This window comes from Olea europaea, chromosome 10 (assembly GCF_002742605.1).
Source record: "Olea europaea var. sylvestris chromosome 10, O_europaea_v1, whole genome shotgun sequence".
NCBI classification, from domain to species: domain Eukaryota; kingdom Viridiplantae; phylum Streptophyta; class Magnoliopsida; order Lamiales; family Oleaceae; genus Olea; species Olea europaea.
This window is the reverse complement of record NC_036246.1, coordinates 44,223,913-44,242,871: the sequence shown is the minus strand read 5'-3', so window position 1 is coordinate 44,242,871 and position 18,959 is coordinate 44,223,913. Positions and strand designations below refer to the sequence as shown.

General features: G+C 36.7%; 2 protein-coding genes across 5 annotated transcripts; one reads left to right on the top strand and one right to left on the bottom strand.

Annotated features, from left to right (window-relative positions):
• Window positions 1–1,160: 1,160 nt before the first annotated feature.
• On the bottom strand, window positions 1,161–17,026 carry LOC111402447 (enhancer of mRNA-decapping protein 4-like). Of its 4 annotated transcripts, none has more exons than XM_023030749.1 (13): window positions 15,898–17,026; window positions 15,236–15,285; window positions 15,008–15,164; window positions 14,676–14,894; window positions 12,999–13,127; window positions 11,113–12,723; window positions 9,346–9,705; window positions 9,137–9,256; window positions 8,143–8,313; window positions 7,863–8,024; window positions 7,603–7,728; window positions 1,449–1,681; window positions 1,161–1,365 (listed from the first exon to the last, which is right to left on the bottom strand). In XM_023030749.1, the coding sequence occupies exons 1-13, from the start codon at window positions 16,786–16,788 to the stop codon at window positions 1,362–1,364; spliced, it is 4,233 nt and encodes a 1,410-aa protein (XP_022886517.1). In that variant the 5' UTR covers window positions 16,789–17,026; the 3' UTR covers window positions 1,161–1,361. The 4 variants fall into 4 exon arrangements, 3 of the variants coding, with proteins under 3 accessions (XP_022886517.1, XP_022886516.1, XP_022886515.1); XR_002704257.1 differs by lacking the exon at window positions 1,161–1,365 and adding an exon at window positions 1,996–2,389 and having other exon boundaries at window positions 1,547–1,681; XM_023030748.1 differs by having other exon boundaries at window positions 1,161–1,681.
• On the top strand, window positions 3,853–4,925 carry LOC111402448. The gene is made up of 2 exons (XM_023030750.1): window positions 3,853–4,105; window positions 4,202–4,925. Exons 1-2 carry the CDS (start codon window positions 3,865–3,867, stop codon window positions 4,897–4,899), a joined length of 939 nt encoding a protein of 312 aa, XP_022886518.1. The 5' UTR covers window positions 3,853–3,864; the 3' UTR covers window positions 4,900–4,925.
• Window positions 17,027–18,959: the final 1,933 nt, after the last annotated feature.

Sequence of the window (18,959 nt, the reverse complement as noted above, 5' to 3'; positions counted from 1 at the left end):
TTGTGTACACGTGTCCGGTAGTTATAGCGCACCGTATTTCAATCTTATCGTAGTCTAAGGATAGATTATCAAAATTAAGATTATTATAAAACAATCTTGTTACACATACTGCTCAATGACAAGATTTAAAAATAGGGAATACGTGACAAAATTTCATTTGACATTTTGAAGAAAAAAGAGCTACACAAGTGCCACCAACGCAACACTTTTTAAAAGCCTGTGTTCAAGCAGCACTATTCATTAAAGCCCCGTTTGTTATCCATTTTTTTCAAAATATATTTTTTTCTTTTTTTTTTCAACCACATTCTTTATTAAAATAATATTATACGTAAATAAAAAAATTTTCCTTATTTTTCGATCACACACTTTCCATCAAGTTACTATTCTAAAATGCAGTTTTAGATAAAAATAGCTCTCAAACACCCCCACTAAATAACATTATCTAACACCGTAATACTTGAGAGCATCATTTTAGGTAATTACACTTTATAAACTCAATTAAATGAATCGTATGACTTTGTATTTAAATGAAATTATTATTCAATGTCATATAATTCCCACATAAATCAGTGCTTAACACGATTGACGACATAGCATAATCCTAAGAACAAAATTTGGGAGAATCTCTTGTGCGCAGAAATGTACTGGCGGTGAGGGGAACCTGTGATCCAGTTGAAACATAACCCGCGATTTACCCCCTCCAAGGTTCTAGGGGCAAGGGTTTTGAGGGTCCAGGATTTAATCTAGTGTAAGCTGTGATACCTGGATATAAAAAAAAAAAAAAGAATAAAATTTGGGAACCATTTTGAAAATTGCAGTCATGATTCCAAACCTTTCAAAAAGGTGCTTGCAGGTCCCAAACTTTCTATTTGTTTCTACCGTCATCCCAAATACTTGCAAAAAATATGCAGCACTAGAACCATTTTGTCAGAATCTACCTAGAAACCAGCCGATTGACCAAGAATTCAGTGATTAACCTTGAGTTCACCATTTTCATACGAACGCAAAATGGCCTCTGCACATCTAATTAGAAAAGGTAGTCTTAACCTTTAGTAGCTTCAAAGGAAAAAAACTGAAAATTTGTCATGTTCAATGTTTAATTTTTGCAAGATACGTGCTTAATCTCACAAACTTTGGAGATATTAAGGTCTAAAAAACAATTGAGGACTCAATTTCTCTTTATCATAAAGGTTGGTGACCTGAAAGTAAATTTTCCAATTTAAAGAGTAGCATAAAGACTAAAGAGAGAGAAGTCGGGATATTGGCACAAAAGGTCACCAGAAAACACTTCTATCCCTTCCTTCTCAATCCTCTTTTAGCTTTCGATCCCACTGCCGCCACGTTTGTTTTCGCCGTCGTCTTCAGCTGCGGTGGTGGACAAGAAGAACCTTTACGAGGTTTTGAAGGTCAAGCAAAATGCGACAAAATTGGAGATCAAAACGGCGTACCGTATGCTGGCAAAGTTGTACCACCCCGATGCCGCCTCCCATTTCATGAATTCATCAGTTTCTACTTCGTCTGATGGCCGTGACTTTGTCGGATCCATAACGCTTACTCCACATTGTTGGATCAGAATTCGACGGCAGTTTACGACTTGGAATTGAACGTCGGGTAACGACAGGGTAAACCGAGATTTCTCCCAACCCGGAGGTGGGAGACGGACCAATGCTGGTGGTGTTGCCTGCATATTTATAATATGATAATCTGTGAAGACAAATTTATAGTGTATAAAAACGACTCCCAGCTTTTCATTTTCTCATCAATTCAGCAAATAGCACACAGTGCCAAGTGCCCGAAGCAATTCTGCAAACTGAATGAAAAACACAACTTCATACAAAATTGCAAAGGAAAAGTTATATACAGTAAAAAATTGCACATTATCCAACCAAATTTCTGACAGAAAAAACAAACCCCAACGGCCACTCGGTCTTGTACAGATTTCAAGCAAGAAATGGAAAAACAAAAGAAATCGAAAAAGAAAGTTCAGCTTTACACCTTGTTCCTTTGTCTTGAATCTCTCTATAATTTTGTACATATATTTTGATTTTCCAGAAGTCCACGGTGCTTTTCCTTGTAATCATTTAGTGGTCATGATGAGCATGGAGTTTATGACATGCATGATCAGGCGAATCTTGGCAAGCTCAGAGCCGTTAGTGGTTGGAAGGTTGCGATGGTGATTCAATACTTGATATACTTGCTCGAATATGGGACGGATGTGCACCACAATCATTGGGTCAGTAGGATTTATGGCAGATAGAATCTCCTGCATCCATGTAAGCTTCCGAGGTGTCTCTTTGCTAATATCGCAAGACAATTGTTGTAGAAGAGAAAGGAGAACACCTTGACTCAAAGGGAGGGGGGTTATCGATAAAATTCCTGGTAAATCGACCTGGTGGAACAAAAAATAAGCAAACTTATCAAACAAATACAGACCAAGATGGTCGTCCACGAGCAAACTGAGGCAAAAACTCACACACAAATATCACTTGGAAAACAAGAAAGCTATATGGGATTGCCAATGGATAATTGGCGCAAAACGTCCCTACCTTTCAGTTTCATTGTAGAAAACGTCCCTACCTTTCATTTTTTGGTATTTTTGCCCTCAAATCAACCTTTCGTTGCGATGAAGGTCCTTCCGTCCAAATTCCATCCATTTTGCCGTTAATTAAAGAGAATCATTTTTTGTCCAGTCAGCAGGGGTAAAACCATCTCACACAACGAAACCCCTCATTTTCTTCCTTCTTCACACTTCACAGCCCGAACATTTCCCTTCGACTCTCTCGCGCTTCTTCAAAAATTCTCATTTATCTTCCATTTCAACAATTATTGCTCCATTCTCCTCTCGTATGGTCGCATACCAGCAGCCGGCATAGTGGAAGCTTGCGTTGGGAGTTTGTCCAGCAAGCGACGTCGGGTAAGAATCATTACTTGTTGTGTATTTTCGTTTTCCATTTCGTATTGTAGTGCTTTGCATGATTAAGTGTACATGTAAGGTTTTGATAGTGTTTATTGTTGTTACGCAGGCCTTCAAGGAACATGTATCTTCCATATTTGAGAAACCCCGGCGACGAACGACCCAGATATGGTATGTAGTTCATCCCCTATTTTTTATGTGAACTTCTCTGATTCCAGTGTGCATTCACAAAATTTCGGATTGCAATCCCCCAATTTATGTCTGTTTTCTGTCACTCGTATCTCCCTTTGACATGCATTCGTATCTGTTTGGAATTTTATTTTATTTTATTTATTTTTTTTTTTTTGGTGTTGAGGTTGAGTTATGTCACTGTCGTCTCTAATTTGTTGGTTGATTTTGATGTAAACTTTATACGATTGCTTACAAGTGGTAGGTCTGAATATTTTACTATCGAAGTGCGTTATGGGGGCCAATTTTATGATAAGCCAAACAATGTGGTTTATGAAGGGGGATCTGTTCTTTTCGTCGATTTCTTTCATGCTAAACGGTGCAACAGAGTGAATTTGCGTAAATTCTTAAACGGGACTTGTGATGAAAGTGTGTTACAATTTTACTATAAGAAGCAAAAATTGAGTTTAGGGAAGGAGTTGATGAGACTAGAGAGTGAAGAGGATATTAACGGAATGCTTAGGGATAGGGATGGACATCTAGATGTGAAAATATATGTTGTAGCCCAAAAGCAATTATATGCATTGCCGTGGAATCCTTCACATTCACAAGTTGACGAAGACCAACCATTTGAAGGTTGTTATATCCCTTCAGTTGCTGAAAACAAAGGAAATGAGCCTGAAGATAGTTGGTCAGATAAATATTTTGATGAAAATGCTGACGAGTTGTAGTCACAATACGAGCAAACCTTAAATGAAGGTTTGGTGGAATCCGATTATGAGATGGAGCCGGAGCCGGAGCCCGTAGATACTGCTGAAGTAGGGAGTGAAAGAGTTCATTTTGATGTCGGATTTGGTATGTCGAATGAGCAGCCTGTTAGAAATTCAGATACCGACTACGGGGACTCCGATGATTTACGAAGCATTTATAGTAAAGAGGAAGGCAATAGAGCTTCAAGAAGGAGGGCTTCCAATGATACTTTCAATGTGGGGACAGATATGGAGGATCCAGTGTTCAAAACAGGTAACTTGAACATTATTCTTTACTTCAAATTTAAACTTGCTTATGTACCTTAGTGTCATGAGGTCTGATATGCATTGAATTTTTTTGACTATGCAGGCTTGATATTTGAGTCGAAGGCCGTACTAAAGGCTGCAATCACCTCACATTCAATTACAAACAATAGAGAGATTAAGTTCAAAAAGGATGATGCTCGTAGATTGAGAGCCAAGTGTAAGGGAGATTGTCCGTGGGTGTTGTATGCTACAAAGGAGCATGGTAAGGCAAGTTGGGTGATCAAAACTTTTGTGGAGGAGCATACTTGTCCCATGGTATACAAGAACTTCAGGGTGACCTCATCCTATTTGGCAGATAGATATTTAGTTGATTGGAGGGCTGAGCAAAACATGTCAGTTACTGTATTTATGGAGAGGGTTAAGCAAGATGGTTTAGGTGATATCTCAGCCTGGCAGGCATATAGATCGAAGGAGAAGGCGCTCGAAAAAATTAGAGGGAGTGTGGTGGAGCATTACAAATTACTGTGGGATTATTATGAGGAGATAAAGAGGACAAATATTGGGACCACTGCATTGGTTGAGGGGCACGCTGGAGAATTTCGATGGTTGTATATTTGCATTGGGGCATTGAGAGATGGTTTTATTCGAGGTTGCAGAAGGGTGATTAGGGTAGATGGCTGCTTTTTGAAGACAGAGCTTGGTGGCCAATTGTTGACAGCAGTTGGTGTTGATGCGAATAATGGTATGTATCCGGTGGCATATGTAGTTGTGGAGGTTGAAAATGGGGATAATTGGAAATGATTTTTGGAGTTAAGGATGATTTGCACATACATAGCAGTCAACATTGGATATTCATTTCAGATAAGCAAAAGGGATTGACAAATGCAATTGGGACATTGTTTGAGAATTCGGAGCATATGACGTGTGTCAGACATCTATACAACAATTTCAGCGCCTGTCACAAGGGTTCAGCATTGAAGAACTGTTTGTGGGATGCAGCCAGGGCCACTACTATATCACAGTGGCGTCAGCACATGCAACGGATGATGGACTTGGACCCGGCTGCTTATGGATGGCTTGAAGAAAAACCAGCTTCCTATTGGAGTAAATCCCACTTTAGAGAGTGGAATCAATGTGACATGCTTCTCAACAACTTATGTGAATCATTTAATAGCACAATTGTGGCTGCAAGAGAAAAGCAGATCTTAACCATGTTGGAGGATATCAGGGTATATTTGATGAGGAGAATTGTGGCCCGTAGAGAGTCTTGTGATAGGTGGACAACAGCAATTGGACCTAGAATTCAGAAGATTTTGGACAAAAATGGTAAACTTGCAAGGTTTGAGTGGGCTGAGTACGCAGGCAATGAAAAGTTCCAAGTTCGCCACAATGTCGGGATTGTGCTACATGCTGTGGATTTAAGGGCACAAACTTGTACATGCTGTGGTTGGCAATTATCAGGAATTGCATGTAGCCATGTCATTGCCTCAGTTGTATCTAGAGGCCTAAACGTGTTGGAGTTCGTGGATGACATCTATCAGAAGGATGCATACATGAGAACATATACGCCATCAATTTCTCCCATCACAGGTCCGGACGCATGGCCTACCCCAGGTCACTCCACCGGTATACACGAAGAGGCCTGGGACGCCAAAGAAAAATAGAAGAAAAGAGCCAAATGAGATGGCTTCTTCAAGTCAGCCGAAGAGGTCCAGTCAGTCCAACAGAAATGCCAATACTTCACAATCAACTTCAGGAACAACGGAAGGTCAACGAAAAAGATCGGGGCTAATAATGACATGTACGAAGTGCAGTGAAACAGGACACAATAGGAGAGGCTGCAAAGGGGCACCACCTCTAGCACCTTGTTAGGATGAAGCTGTCTAGGGTCTGCCAAGTTCACTTATTAATTTTTTGGCTTTTGTTTTCGTTATTTAGTGAACAAATTGTCTCCATGTAGTGGATATAATATAGTACTTTGAGAACCTTTTTTGGTGTTTATGAACTGGGAGAATGTAGCAAGTTCAGGAATTATGTTTCTGTCACAGTGGATATTTTGCACAGTTGAAATGAATTGTATCTATTTTTGCTTCAGTTTTCAGTTATTTTTGCTTCAGCACGTACTGGATATTTTTGTTTCAGTTTTCGATTGATTGGTGGATGAATTGTGCCTCAGATTCTGTAATAAAATTGTGTATTTAGGGACTTTTGAGTTGGTGTGTATCAACAGGTGGTATATGAAAGAAAACAGGGAATTCTCTCGCAAAATTTTTTCTAAAAGTCAGGGACGTTATTCGCAAATATTTCTAAAAAGTAGGGACGTTATTAGCAAATATTTCTAAAAGGTAGGGACTGTACTAACAAAATTTTTTATAGATAGGGATGTTTTAAGCCAAAATTATAACTACGTAGGGATTACTAGCGCAAAGTTCATTCGATTCCGAACAGGACCCATTCATCTTCTCCAATGAGCCAAAATGGGCCATTCACCATTGAACTGATACATAGAACTGATACATACTTCACAGCACCCATTTCCACTCGATCTCCTCAATTTATCCCATGGTCACAATAAGCATAAACTAGAAATAAATATCAAGCAGTCATCTCTATAAATTCACCAACCATTCAATATATTTCTTACTACATTTTTTCAGAAACCTAACATAAAAGCAGCAGTGATGGTCGGAATTAACCCGTGATCTGTTCTTTAATTAACGACATTTTTTTCCTTATTTAATGTAATAATTTAAAGTATTTTCACAACCATTTTTCAGCAACTGTTATATATATGGACTGCGTAGAAGGCGGGAATAAGGGATTCAATGGGTGAGACGGTTTTACCCCTGCTGACTGGACAAATAATGGCTCTCTCTCTTTACTTAACGGCAAAATGGATGGAACTTGGACGGAAGTACCTTCATCGCAACGAAAGGTTGATTTGAGGGCCAAAAATGCCAAAAAATGAAAGGTAAGGACGTTCTCCACAATGAAACTGAAAGGTAGGGACGTTTTGCGCCAATTACCCATTGCAAATCAGTAAAATGCACAACATACTGAATTTCCACAAGACAAGTAATAATAACATTGCTTGGCTAGTGAAGTACGTAAAATTTTAGTTTGAACTGGTAGATATACACAATATTAAAAGAAGGGAATTAATTTTAAATTTGCAAAGACAAATGGAGGAATTTATTTGAAAGTCCATGTTCTGTTTTCCAACCCGGAAATAATTCAACGGGCACTGTCACAGGTGTCAGTGAAATATTTAACTAAAAAAACACTATTTGTACGAAATAAGTTCACCTCAGTATTTGTTAAATGACGATGACATGCTTAAACATGTCTGGCATCCAGTTAAGAATAGCAACATTGAGTTCATTAACAACAATTTTCTTCTTAATATTTGAGCCATGACAAGAAATCCGGATCTTAACACAGCATTACAAAGCACGATTCATAAAAGCATATCCGAAGCGTAGACAACTGCAAAATATGGCATACCTGAGAGCATAACCATGATACAATAGAAAGATCACTCCTTTGCAGGGCTGCAGTGAAAGCGTCCTCGTATTTACGCTCAGAGATCAATCTAGAAAGTTCTTTTGTTGGATCGAGAGGTACCTCAAGCTGAAAAAATAACATCTCGATTCAGAATGCATATAGCAACAACAAATACTTTTGACAACAGAAAACAGAACCATCGTAACAGAATGCAATGCCTTTTACCAAAAAGCCAAACAAAAGAGGACAACAGAGCAGACCTTCTCATGGAGACTGCCCAAGGGACCATTATTGCGTTGGCTAACCAATGGATTTGGTGCTTTGGGATTTGTGCAGGTAACAGCAAGTGCTAACAACTTTCTTTGACCATCAAGTAACTCATTGCTAAGAGTATTCACGGCCGATGCAGAACTAATAGCATCCTAAAACAAGTAGGGTGATAACAAACTAAATAAACCACCAGGACAATAGACTAACTGATTTGGTAATCTTCTTCAAATTAGCAAGAGAAAAAAGATACAAAATTAACTAAATTATTACCCTCAGGGCAATTGCCAATGGTGAATGTGAAGACTCAAAATGTTGCTGAGCTGCAGCTGTATGTTCAATTACTCCTTTCTGAAATTCAGCATCAACTTGCTCAAACAAAGCCTTGCAAGACATCTCAAAGGCAGGTACAACAGTAGCTTCCAAACTGGATTTCAATGTTTCCTGCATTACAAAATTAAAAATAAAGTACAAAAATCAAAGTTGTCCAGATTCATTAAGCCACACAAGCTAATATCAACATCTGATATTAGCTGTGGGCAGAGCATAAGAGAGGAGAGACAGAGGTTTACCAAATAACATGTAAAATCAGGAAGTTTTACATATGCTACTAAATTGGTAAGCCAAATAATATCACTATTCTGAATGAAACAGAAAATATTAAACTATCCAACAGAAGGAATGGGCTGATTTAAACACCAAAAGTAATTCAGTTATTACAGCATGAAACCCACAGGGATCGGTATCAAGAAAATTAGTTGCAATTGCTACTTATAACAAAATTATAAATTTTTCCGGCCCAAAAAGGGTAAAAAGAAGGATATAGTAGGCCCGCACACGCAGATACAGACACCAGCATGGAAAGAAACAATAAACAATATACAACTGTTAACAAGCAATAGAAGCAATTCCAAAAAGTAATTAGAAGTCTTTCTACAAGCATGCATAAAGCTAATTTAATTACTCCAATTGTTTTCCTACTCCTTCCAACGTTTAATGTACCAAAATAAGAGCATCGTTTCACGAACACTATTTATTTATCAGACTTCTCAGTTATACCCTCAACAAAAAAAGACACTGCAAATAAAGCAGTAATGATTTCGACATTCATTCTCTTGCCTCACAAGCAAAAAGGGAAAAGTAAAAATTTAAAGCTCAACATCATGACAGCAGACTTCAAAATGTTGTTTTAAATATCCTTTCCTAAACGTGGTACATATTTTCCAAAGCTTGAATCAAATTTCTATATTTCTATTTGTCTATTTACCTGAAGTGCTTGCTTGCCTGAAGTTTGAAATTGTGTTTGGATTTGCCTGGCAACTGTGGCTTCAAGTTTAGAGCTGACTGATTTCTCCAGTTGATTCACAGCTTTATCACTTACTCCTTTCTGACAACATGAAATTAATTAGGATCTGGAATACAATTAGATCACAATAGAAGACATTCAAACGAAGACAGAAAAACGAAAAAGCCAACCTGGAAGGCTTCAGTGATTGATGTGGATACTGTTTTCTCAAGGGAGGGTATAATTGTGCGTGCTACAGTTTGTCCAACTGCAGTAAGTTCTTTCTTGACAATTTTCTCTACAACTGATGATAAGTCCTTGTTTAAGCAATTATTTATCATATTTGTCAGTTGCTGTGTACTATCCCATGAAGCCTTTTCCTGTTTTGCAATCTCTTCCTGAAATTGAGCCCATAGAGCATCAGCATTGGCCTCAACAGCTTTCTCCATCCTCCGACCCAGTGCTGACTCAAGTCTTCTGCCTTCTTTGGTAACTGGGGCAGCAACCATCCCTGTCATCTGCTTCTGCATCTCTTTTTGTGTAGCTACAAGCTGACAAAAACGCAGGTAAGGGTGAGTATGCAACTGTTCACACACAACAAATATATCATGGACAATTTACTTTTGATTGTAAATAAATACTTGCACATATGCTATGTGATGCACAACCTAGTCAGGTAACAGAGAAGTAATTGGCTCAAATCAGAAAAAAAGGATACTTTCAATCCCAGTAATCTTGAGTCCACAATTGGCTCAATGTAAGACAATAAATTAATGACAAAGAATAGGATCAGGCCAAGGAATGCATAAAATTTCTCTATTAGAAAAACAAAATTTCAGTGCAAAAATAAAGCTGATTCCAGGAGAACAAAATTTCCTGAGCCCAGAACAGTGATAGGTCAAAAAATTAAAGAAATAGACAAATCAAACAATATATCATACTTTCTAGATAAAAAAAAAAAACTCTGAGGTAAAGCCCAGGTACAAGGAATGATGTATTGATCACTAGTTGTTGCAAGAAATGAAATAACATCAATACCGAGGGTTATCTAAGAAGCACGGATATGGATACGTAATTAAGATACGATACGGATACGCCGATACATATTATAAAATTCAACATAATTTTATTAATATAAAAAACAATAATACAGAAGCATAATGATAAAAATAAAATAAAATGATAAAGCTCTTTATCTTAATCATTAATTGCTGAAAATTCATTTTCTTCAACATCAATTATTCATTATTATTAAAAATAACATTCTCCAACTCCATCTCATCTAATGATAGATTAGCAACCTCAAGCAGTCTAACGTCTTCAAAAGTATCAAATGAGTTTCCGACAATGTTCTACATTTTGGATTCTTCTTTTGAATAGATATCTAATTTTCTTAATAAAAGAAGTAAATTGCTATAAATGAAAATCAATTTTTCAGCTCATTGTTGAGTTATTTTGTTCGTTCTCATAGAATGCACAAAAGAGTACATTATCCAATTTCTTTCAGCACTAGCTGAAGAAGAAGTTTGCATAAGAAGTTTCAAAGAAGTGTTTTGTAAAAAGTGCATATGAACCACGAATGTACTAGATGAAGAAGAAGGTTGCATAAGAAGTTTTAAAAGCAATGTTTTGCAAACAGTGCAAATGAACCATGAAATATCGGATATGCATCGAAAGTTATACAAAAATATAAAATAATTAAAAAAAAGTATCGGATACATATCGAAAATTTTAAAAATATAATAATATATAAAATAATTGAAAAATAAGTATTCGACAAGTATCAGATGGTATCAAAGAGTATCCGAGCTTAGATACGTATCGGATATGGGTACGTAACAAGTTTACAAGTATCGGTACTTCTTAGAGTATAATTATTCAGATTATATGTATACATGGAAGATAAGATACTAAAATCCAAAAGACAAAGTTGGAGAAATAAGATCCAATCAAATCACCTGGTTAAGCATCTCTTGCATGGATAAAATTTGTGCAAATGCAGTTTCTACAGAAGCATTACTTAAACTGATGCCTCGCTCATTGGAAGAATCTGTAGAATTGAAAGCACTAGGTGAAGGTGAAGACGGACGTGTTCCTTGAGCACTTTTTCCCTTATGTCTTTTGACTTTTGTAGTTGGTGCAGGTGGTTGCTGAACAGGCATTGGTATTGACGAATCGATAACCTTCCTAGATAATTCCTTTGTAGAGTCTTGGACTTCTTCATCTAGAGTTGAATGTTGGGTCACCAACTCACTTCCACCAATCCCATCTAACTGCCTAGTTTCCTCTACTATAGCATCAGGCAACGTTTGACATTCTCGAATAATGTCAATTCCTAGATCAGATGCTTGAGAATAAAAGGATTTTTCCTTGTTCTCCAAACCAAAATTGTGACGTTCCTCCAAACCAATATCATTATTTTGACCATCACCTACAACCTTGACCTCCACCTCCACAATTTTTTTATCATTGCTAATTGTTACATCCTGAATATTTAGTTCAGGGTCTCTTTTGGGCTCATTAACACGGTTCACTTCTGAAGAACTGGCCATCAATATCTCAGCAGGAGTTACCAGATGAGTTGGGTGCTTAAACTTACTCCAATGGTCGGGAGATGTGGAAATATCATCTTGAGAAAGTTTATTTTCATCACTTATTGAATCACCGTCCATTAAAGTAGCAACAGACGATTTTGCATGAACAGCATCCATTTGCCTATCAACTGAATATTCCATGACTTTAGGATCTGCATCATGATCATTCACTGCCGGAACAGGCTCAAAGCAGCTTGATGGACTTCTAAAACCAGAAAGTTCCCTGGACAACTTGGGGCTCAAGGGAGGTGGAGGAGAAGCAACAGAAGCAGCACTAGGTCTACAAGTCACTACAGATAAAGGAACTGGTTTGGTTTCCATACTCGAAGTAGAGAACTCTTGAACGGTGGGTGATTCAGCAGAAGCAGCATTGATGGGGTATCTCGATGAAGATACACTCTCTGAGCCGCTTTCATGTTCAGATAGTTTAGTTGTTGAACTAGACAAATGTGTTTCAGTAGATTTACTACCAGAAGGCCCTGAATTGGTAAGTCCTTCTATAGTAGCAGCATCGTGCGAGATTCTAGAGTCCAACTTCTCAAACACTACATTATCCATTGGCGGTGGCAGGCATTGTGACAAGGCCAAAGCATACTGTTGAATGGCCTGAGTCTGGACACAATACACCTGAACAATCTGTTCACCATGAGGTAGTAATTCACTCGTCCCTGTAAAACTCAGTATTGGCATTGTGACAGTGAATTCAGCTATGCAATCCATGTGTGTTGATGCTGGATTAAGACCACATTCTAAGTGCACAGCATATATAGCATTTCTTTTGGCATTTGCCAGCAAAAGAAGTCCAGCATGCGACAAAGCTACAACCTGATTAAAGAAAGCTTCTTCCACTTGAGCCTCTGCCGAACTCTTCAATTCCAATGTCTGAGTACAGCACCATGATTCAACCTCACTAGGAAGTAACCACCCTTCTTCACTTGCTGATGCCCATATCTTCAGTTCCCGATTCAATGGACCCTGAATATATTATTAAAAACGTCAAATACAGTAGAGACAATCCGAAGCAACAGCGTATTTGACATAAATAAAGACAGAAACTTCAGAGATGAAATGAGTCAATGACCAGATGGCAGACTAGCGGGCACATAAATAATTATCAATTAATTCTAAACAGCAAAGATTTCATTTTTAATGCTGCTGACAATAAAGAATACCCCTTGAAGAATCGCATTGCAACTTTTACTATAGACATTTAAAGAAGCGCTGAAAGAAAGATATTCAGATGTGTATACCCCAGTAATAAGTACAATGTGATCTGGACGATTCGGAGCAGCCAAAAATGTGACTGAATTAACGGGTTGGCTGTCATGTGGCCGGAGAACTGCAATTGGTAGCGATTTGCGATCTTCCCAAATCTTTATCTGCAATCACAAGCAGGAGTGAGTAAAAGGCTTACAAATTGTTTGTCTAGATATTCCAAGTATGCCAGCAGAATCATGATAGAATTAAAGCATGCATTGATATTCAGCTATCCAGCAATTCAAATCAGGGGATATTATCAAAGTCAGTGACAATTCACAAACACCACATACAGAGTTGGGACTTTCTCCTCAACATGATTCACTGGTTCTGAAACTACAGCTTGTGCACCATTTGGTATAAATATTTCAATTGCTTAATTGGAAAAAAATCTATATTAATCAACTTTTGATCTGTTGAGATGCCAGCAGCACCATCTGAATGATTACAATCATTCTGTGTAAACCAAAATGAACTAAGTATTATCCCCCCTGTAATAAAGTTGGGTAAACATGCAAATTTTTAGAACCTTAAATTTTGGGGAAAATGATAGGAAATTTTATCGCAAAAGCCACAATTGTACAGAGTTCTAGCCAGGGCTGAAGAAAACTCCCGACCCCAACCACCCCCATACTGAGCGGTTCTGTTCTTCTTGAGTTAAATACCCGAACGGATATCAAAATCAAGAACCGACATATTTAATTTGGTTTATTGATTCTATAAAAACTAAATCTTCCTAATTTTTTTATATATAAAATAAGCCAAATTATAATAATTTTTTTCTACATAAATTTCCGAACTAATTAATTGTGCAAAAAAATAACATTTTCCTGTTTCATTTGCCAACTAATTAACTGAACCAAAAATATCATTTTCCTGTATTCAGCTCAAGATCAACTTTGTAATTCAAATTTCAAAGAAGCATAATTGAGCAACCTAAATTTTTCTCAATCATTATGCTGTTTCTCAAATAATCGAAGCTAATTGGCTACAACTGTCTTTATCTTACTCTTTTTTCTACCCTATTCACGAAATTTTTCCACTATGATCAAGGTAAGCTTCATATCATTCATTTCTAATAATTTCTCGAGCTCAATCTATAAACTTTATAGTTCATAACTAGTGTTCAATGTAGTTAGATTAATGTAGTGTTGTTGTAAATATTAAAAGATTTAATTACAGTACGAAACCAAATGAAACAAGACTTAAACGAACTGATTCGATTCCATAATTAAATTTAGATCCAACGGTTCCACTTACTAAATCCTCAAAAATTCTTGTTCCATTCGGTAGAATTGAACCAAACCGGACTATATCCAGTCCTAATTCTAGCCAAAAGAAAATGGTAAAAGGGAAAGAAAAGCTCACAAACCAGTATACTTAAGTTACAATATCTGACCATTGTTCTTTTACGTACCACCATCTGCAAATCTTACAATTCATACTCAGGTCAAAATTAACAATAAACTCTAGGCTGTCAAACAGCAGAATAGAAGAGGTCTTGTTATAAATTTTACGAAAGTCTTACTTGTCCAGGAATAAGTAATAAAGTTTAATTCATCATGTCCAAGAAATAGGATAAAATTATTATGTGTTGTTCCCCATGAGCGTTTGAGAAGATTTGACATAAAACAAGTTTCAGATAGCCTTGAGGGGAAATTATGACGAACCGTGCCATCTAGAGAAGCAGATACCAAACGGGTAGTCATCCACTGTGACATGGACAAATCAGTCACCTCTCCATCATGGCTACCAACTAGCTGAATCCCATGAATTAACTTGTCAATGGGACATTTGTGGGGTTCTTCTGCTGAAAACACTTCCCCTTTTCCAACTTTTGTTGTGTCAATCTTCAAAACATGCCTGCCAATTCCCACCACAAGAACTTCCTGTGTAAGAAAGCATATGAGATTATTCATCCAATAAATTGATAGATAACCTGCCAAAAGAGGGAAGAAAATAACGGAGGTTAAAAAAGGGTGGATATGGGAAGCTGGTATACTTGTTTATGACAATGCCAACAAACTCTTGGATGAACAGATTCCCATTCTCCAGTAATTTGGATGGCAATAGCAACATTTCCAGTAATTTGAGGCTTGTCTTCTTCATCTGGACCTTCGGTAATTTTCCACACATAAACCCGGCCATCAACACTTGCACTATAACACACATGTGACTATTAGACAAACCAAAAGATGGGATTTACAAAAGTAACTGACAAGGAGGCTACCTAGCCAAAAGGTGGACATCCTCGGCAAAGAAAGCCATGTCTGTAACCCTCTGAAAGAAAACATATTACTTCAGTAAATCAAAGTTAATTACGAATGCCAATTTATATATCAACTAAAAGAAGACATTTTCAACAAAATTACTACTTTGTGCACAGGCACATTGTAAATTAGAATGTTAATTCCACGTTTTCACCACCGATCAATACCACAATATATCACTGAAAACAATATTCACTAGACTCGGAAAGGAATGAATTTATCCTAATAAAATTTGTGCAGAACATCATATTGAGAACTATAGGATATAAGGAAAATAAAACTTCATGTATCAACACATATAATATTTATGAGTTGTTATCAAGTGACTGAAACTAGCAATCCATGTCGTATTCAGACTCTGGAATTGATTGCCTGCTTCTCAACCCGAGGTAATTGGAAAACTATTTGTTATATCATCCCTTTAGTTGCCCATAAATAACATAATGCACCAAGTAGAAAACAATAAATTACCCAAGGCCAGTTTGACCACAAAGCTGAGCACTGGGATCCAAAACAATCAAAGTAAATCAAGTATATAACTATTTAAATAATAGACTCAATTCCTCGTTTCAACTTAATGATAAAAAGGACATAAAACCACACTTGTTAAGACAAAAACAACCTTAGATAGACCCTTAAGCAATGATCTCAAAGCAGTATTAATATTAAGCACACGGATAGCTCCCAACTTAAGCCCATAACATATATAACTCTTGTTAACCGCAATCTGCCTGCCCACAACGAGACCTGGATCAGACCCATACTTTGTAATGGGAGTAACCTCAAGTTGAGGCTGCACCTCCCCGGGCAACCTCACATCTATATCGTAGACCAGATGATCCCCGATCAAATGCCGCCCCTTAGGGAGCTTGCTGCTTGGCATCCGCATCATGGCACCCTGGTGCGGAATCCCAAGATTAGGCGCATTCTGGGGGACTGAAAAATCAGAGCCTGCAGAGGAAGTTGGATGGATTTGGGGCATTGGCATGAGGGTCTGCTGCGGGACATCGAGGGTGGAAGGCGGAGCACTCAATAAGGCCATCAGTCTCGGTCCGTGATTGTTAGAGTTCTGAGAATTTGTGGGGTCTTGGAAATTTTGGTTGTGGGAACTATTAGGAGGTTGAACTTGCGCTTGAAACGTGGGTGTGAGATAAGACAAAGACCTCTGGGGGTGCATATTAGCAGAGTCCGGGTGTGGTGGTGTAGGACTAGGAGTACTATACATAGGGGGATGACTGAAATATTGCCAGGGGGAATTCTGAGGTGGGTATGAGTATGTCCCAGCGCCAGAAACGCCGCCAGTAGGCGGAGGATAAGAGGCTGAAGGGGGTGTAAAAGGGGAAGAAATCAAAATGGAGTTACTAGTGCTAGTATTAATATTATTATGGGGGTTTTGGGGATTAGGGTTTGCAGTAGTAGTCGAATTGGGAGGCGGGGGAGTGGAAGGTTTGAATAATTTGAGCATATCAAACGGACCTCCGCCTGGTGGGTTCTGATTGCCGGCGGAAGTCATCAATTAAAATAATAAAATCCAAACTTTATAATTTACAGACTTCTCATTCAAAAATGGATTCTGCAAGTGTATAGGTATAGTTCTATATGTATATGTCGATTCGGAACTATATATGTATGTATACATTTATATTGTAGAGTCCGTGGGTAGGGGGTGGAGGGAAGTGAGATCCAGTGGCGAAATGGGGCCAGAGCCCAGATTTGGGATGTTGGTGGCGTGGGGAGTAGATATGTTAGATCAATACCTTTGGGAGACCAAAATGGAGAAGATGGCATAGAAATTATTATTTTTGGGGAAAAAGAAAAGTTTGATTTGATGATAAATTTTGTCGATTATAATCAATTGTAAATATGAAAAGCATCCTTTAATTTCAAGATAATGCCATTTTCAACCCCAAATGGCGTGAATTCATCAAAGTCCAGCATATGCTTGCTACTAATTTTTACAGCTTGTTTGAGCCCCACTAAATTGAAAAAATACATTTTAATATAGTAGATTGATACCAAAAAATGTGGCTAAAAATTAAAAATTGAATTTGTGTATAACATTATTTTATTTAAGAATGTACGGTTAAAAGCAGAAAGAAAAATGTATTTTGGAAAAATCGAGAATCATACAATGTTTTAAACTCATTTTCAGTGGAGTTGCAATTTTATCAATTTTTATGAAAATTTGTTAAGAAGTTTTTTTTTTTTAACAAAACGAAATGGAGCATGCTGCAATTTTGGTACTTTTTTTTTTTTTTTTTTTATCAAAACGGAATTTGATAATGCATAAACTATTATTATTTTGGATTTTAATATTATTGAGAATCGTCAAATCATTTGACTAAACTTTTCGAAATCTTAATTTAATCAAGAAGAAATGGTAAAATTTTATGGTACATTACTGTAATAGCTAGTTACACATTTGATAAGTTGAACAAAACAAAAATAAATAATATAATAAACAATCTCAAATGCAATTCAATCCTCGTACCGAATATGCTGCAGAGGTCTTGTTCAAATTGTATGAAAATATTCAATTAAATTATGAGTGGTAGGAATTCTGATGATAAAAGATTAAAATCTTGTGGCACGCTCAGTAGAGATGATGCAAGGCCCACCCATATTCGACAGCCGGTAATTAGGGTCAACTGTTTTTATATATTTTTAATCGAATTTTTGAAAAAAAAAAAATAATAATTTTGGGAGTGTGGATCGGTGTAGCATCGAAGAAATTGCTCAAAATCTATAGGCATCTCACAGCAAAAGGTTCACGCCTTTTTCATTTCATATGGTGCCATCCCTGTTCTATTTATTTTGATATGACCATAATTTTTTTTTCAATGTTTCATTTTTCTTTTAGGGTTCGTTTGATTGCACAAATGGAATTTGAGTGAAAAAAAAATGAAATCTAGGAAATTGAATTGTATAGAAATTATTTTCCTGAAAATTATTAATTTTTGTATTTGATTGGTATAATTTTCCATGTATAAAATATTGAAATAAAATTGTTTTTTGAGATTCGTTTGGCTTTATTTTATATGAAAATTGTCAATTAAAGGAATTCAATTTACTGATATTGGGAATAAAATTTGTTTACATTGTAAAAAAAATCAAGAAAATCATTTATCTTTTGATATTCGTTTGACTTTATTTTATATGAAAATTGTTAATTAAAGGAAAATATTTTTTTACAATAATTCTTAGAATTTATTTTCAAGAAAACATAATTCCATGGAAAATAAAACATATCAAACACACAAAATTGAAAAAATGTAAAATTCGAATTCTATTTTCTATGGAATTCGAACCAATCATACAGAAACTTAATGTTAGGCAAACACTTAACTAATTTTTCCAATGACTTGGTTAAAACTTGTTACTTAGAAGCACACGATACAAAATCAATCCTAGATATTATTTGCATAAAGCAAGCTAATGGCTACTAGATTAAATTTAATACTTTAAGTTTGATTCGAAGTCCTCAGCTTTTCTTTTTTTTTCGATGAAAGCCTTCGTAGTCAAACAAAAACTCAATGAAAGAAATAATTAATAGTAAAATAGTTAAAAATATGTATCAATTAGTTTGTTTGGATAAGGAATCAAAATACTTGCAACCAATTTTGCTAAAGGAAACGCAGAGGCCAAGATATATAAAAATAAACTATTCTTTTTGTCAATACTGCG

Coding starts and splice junctions, on each gene's coding strand:
- LOC111402448 (XM_023030750.1), top strand. CDS start 3,865: ATGGAGCCGGAGCCGGAGCCCGTAGATACTGCTGAAGTAGGGAGTGAA. Junction 4,106..4,201: donor GGATCCAGTGTTCAAAACAG/GTAACTTGAACA, acceptor TTGACTATGCAG/GCTTGATATTTGAGTCGAAG.
- LOC111402447 (XM_023030747.1), bottom strand. CDS start 16,788: ATGACTTCCGCCGGCAATCAGAACCCACCAGGCGGAGGTCCGTTTGAT. Junction 13,128..14,675: donor CTGCTTCTCTAGATGGCACG/GTTCGTCATAAT, acceptor TTGTGATTGCAG/ATAAAGATTTGGGAAGATCG. Junction 7,729..7,862: donor TGGGCAGTCTCCATGAGAAG/GTCTGCTCTGTT, acceptor TTATTTTTTCAG/CTTGAGGTACCTCTCGATCC.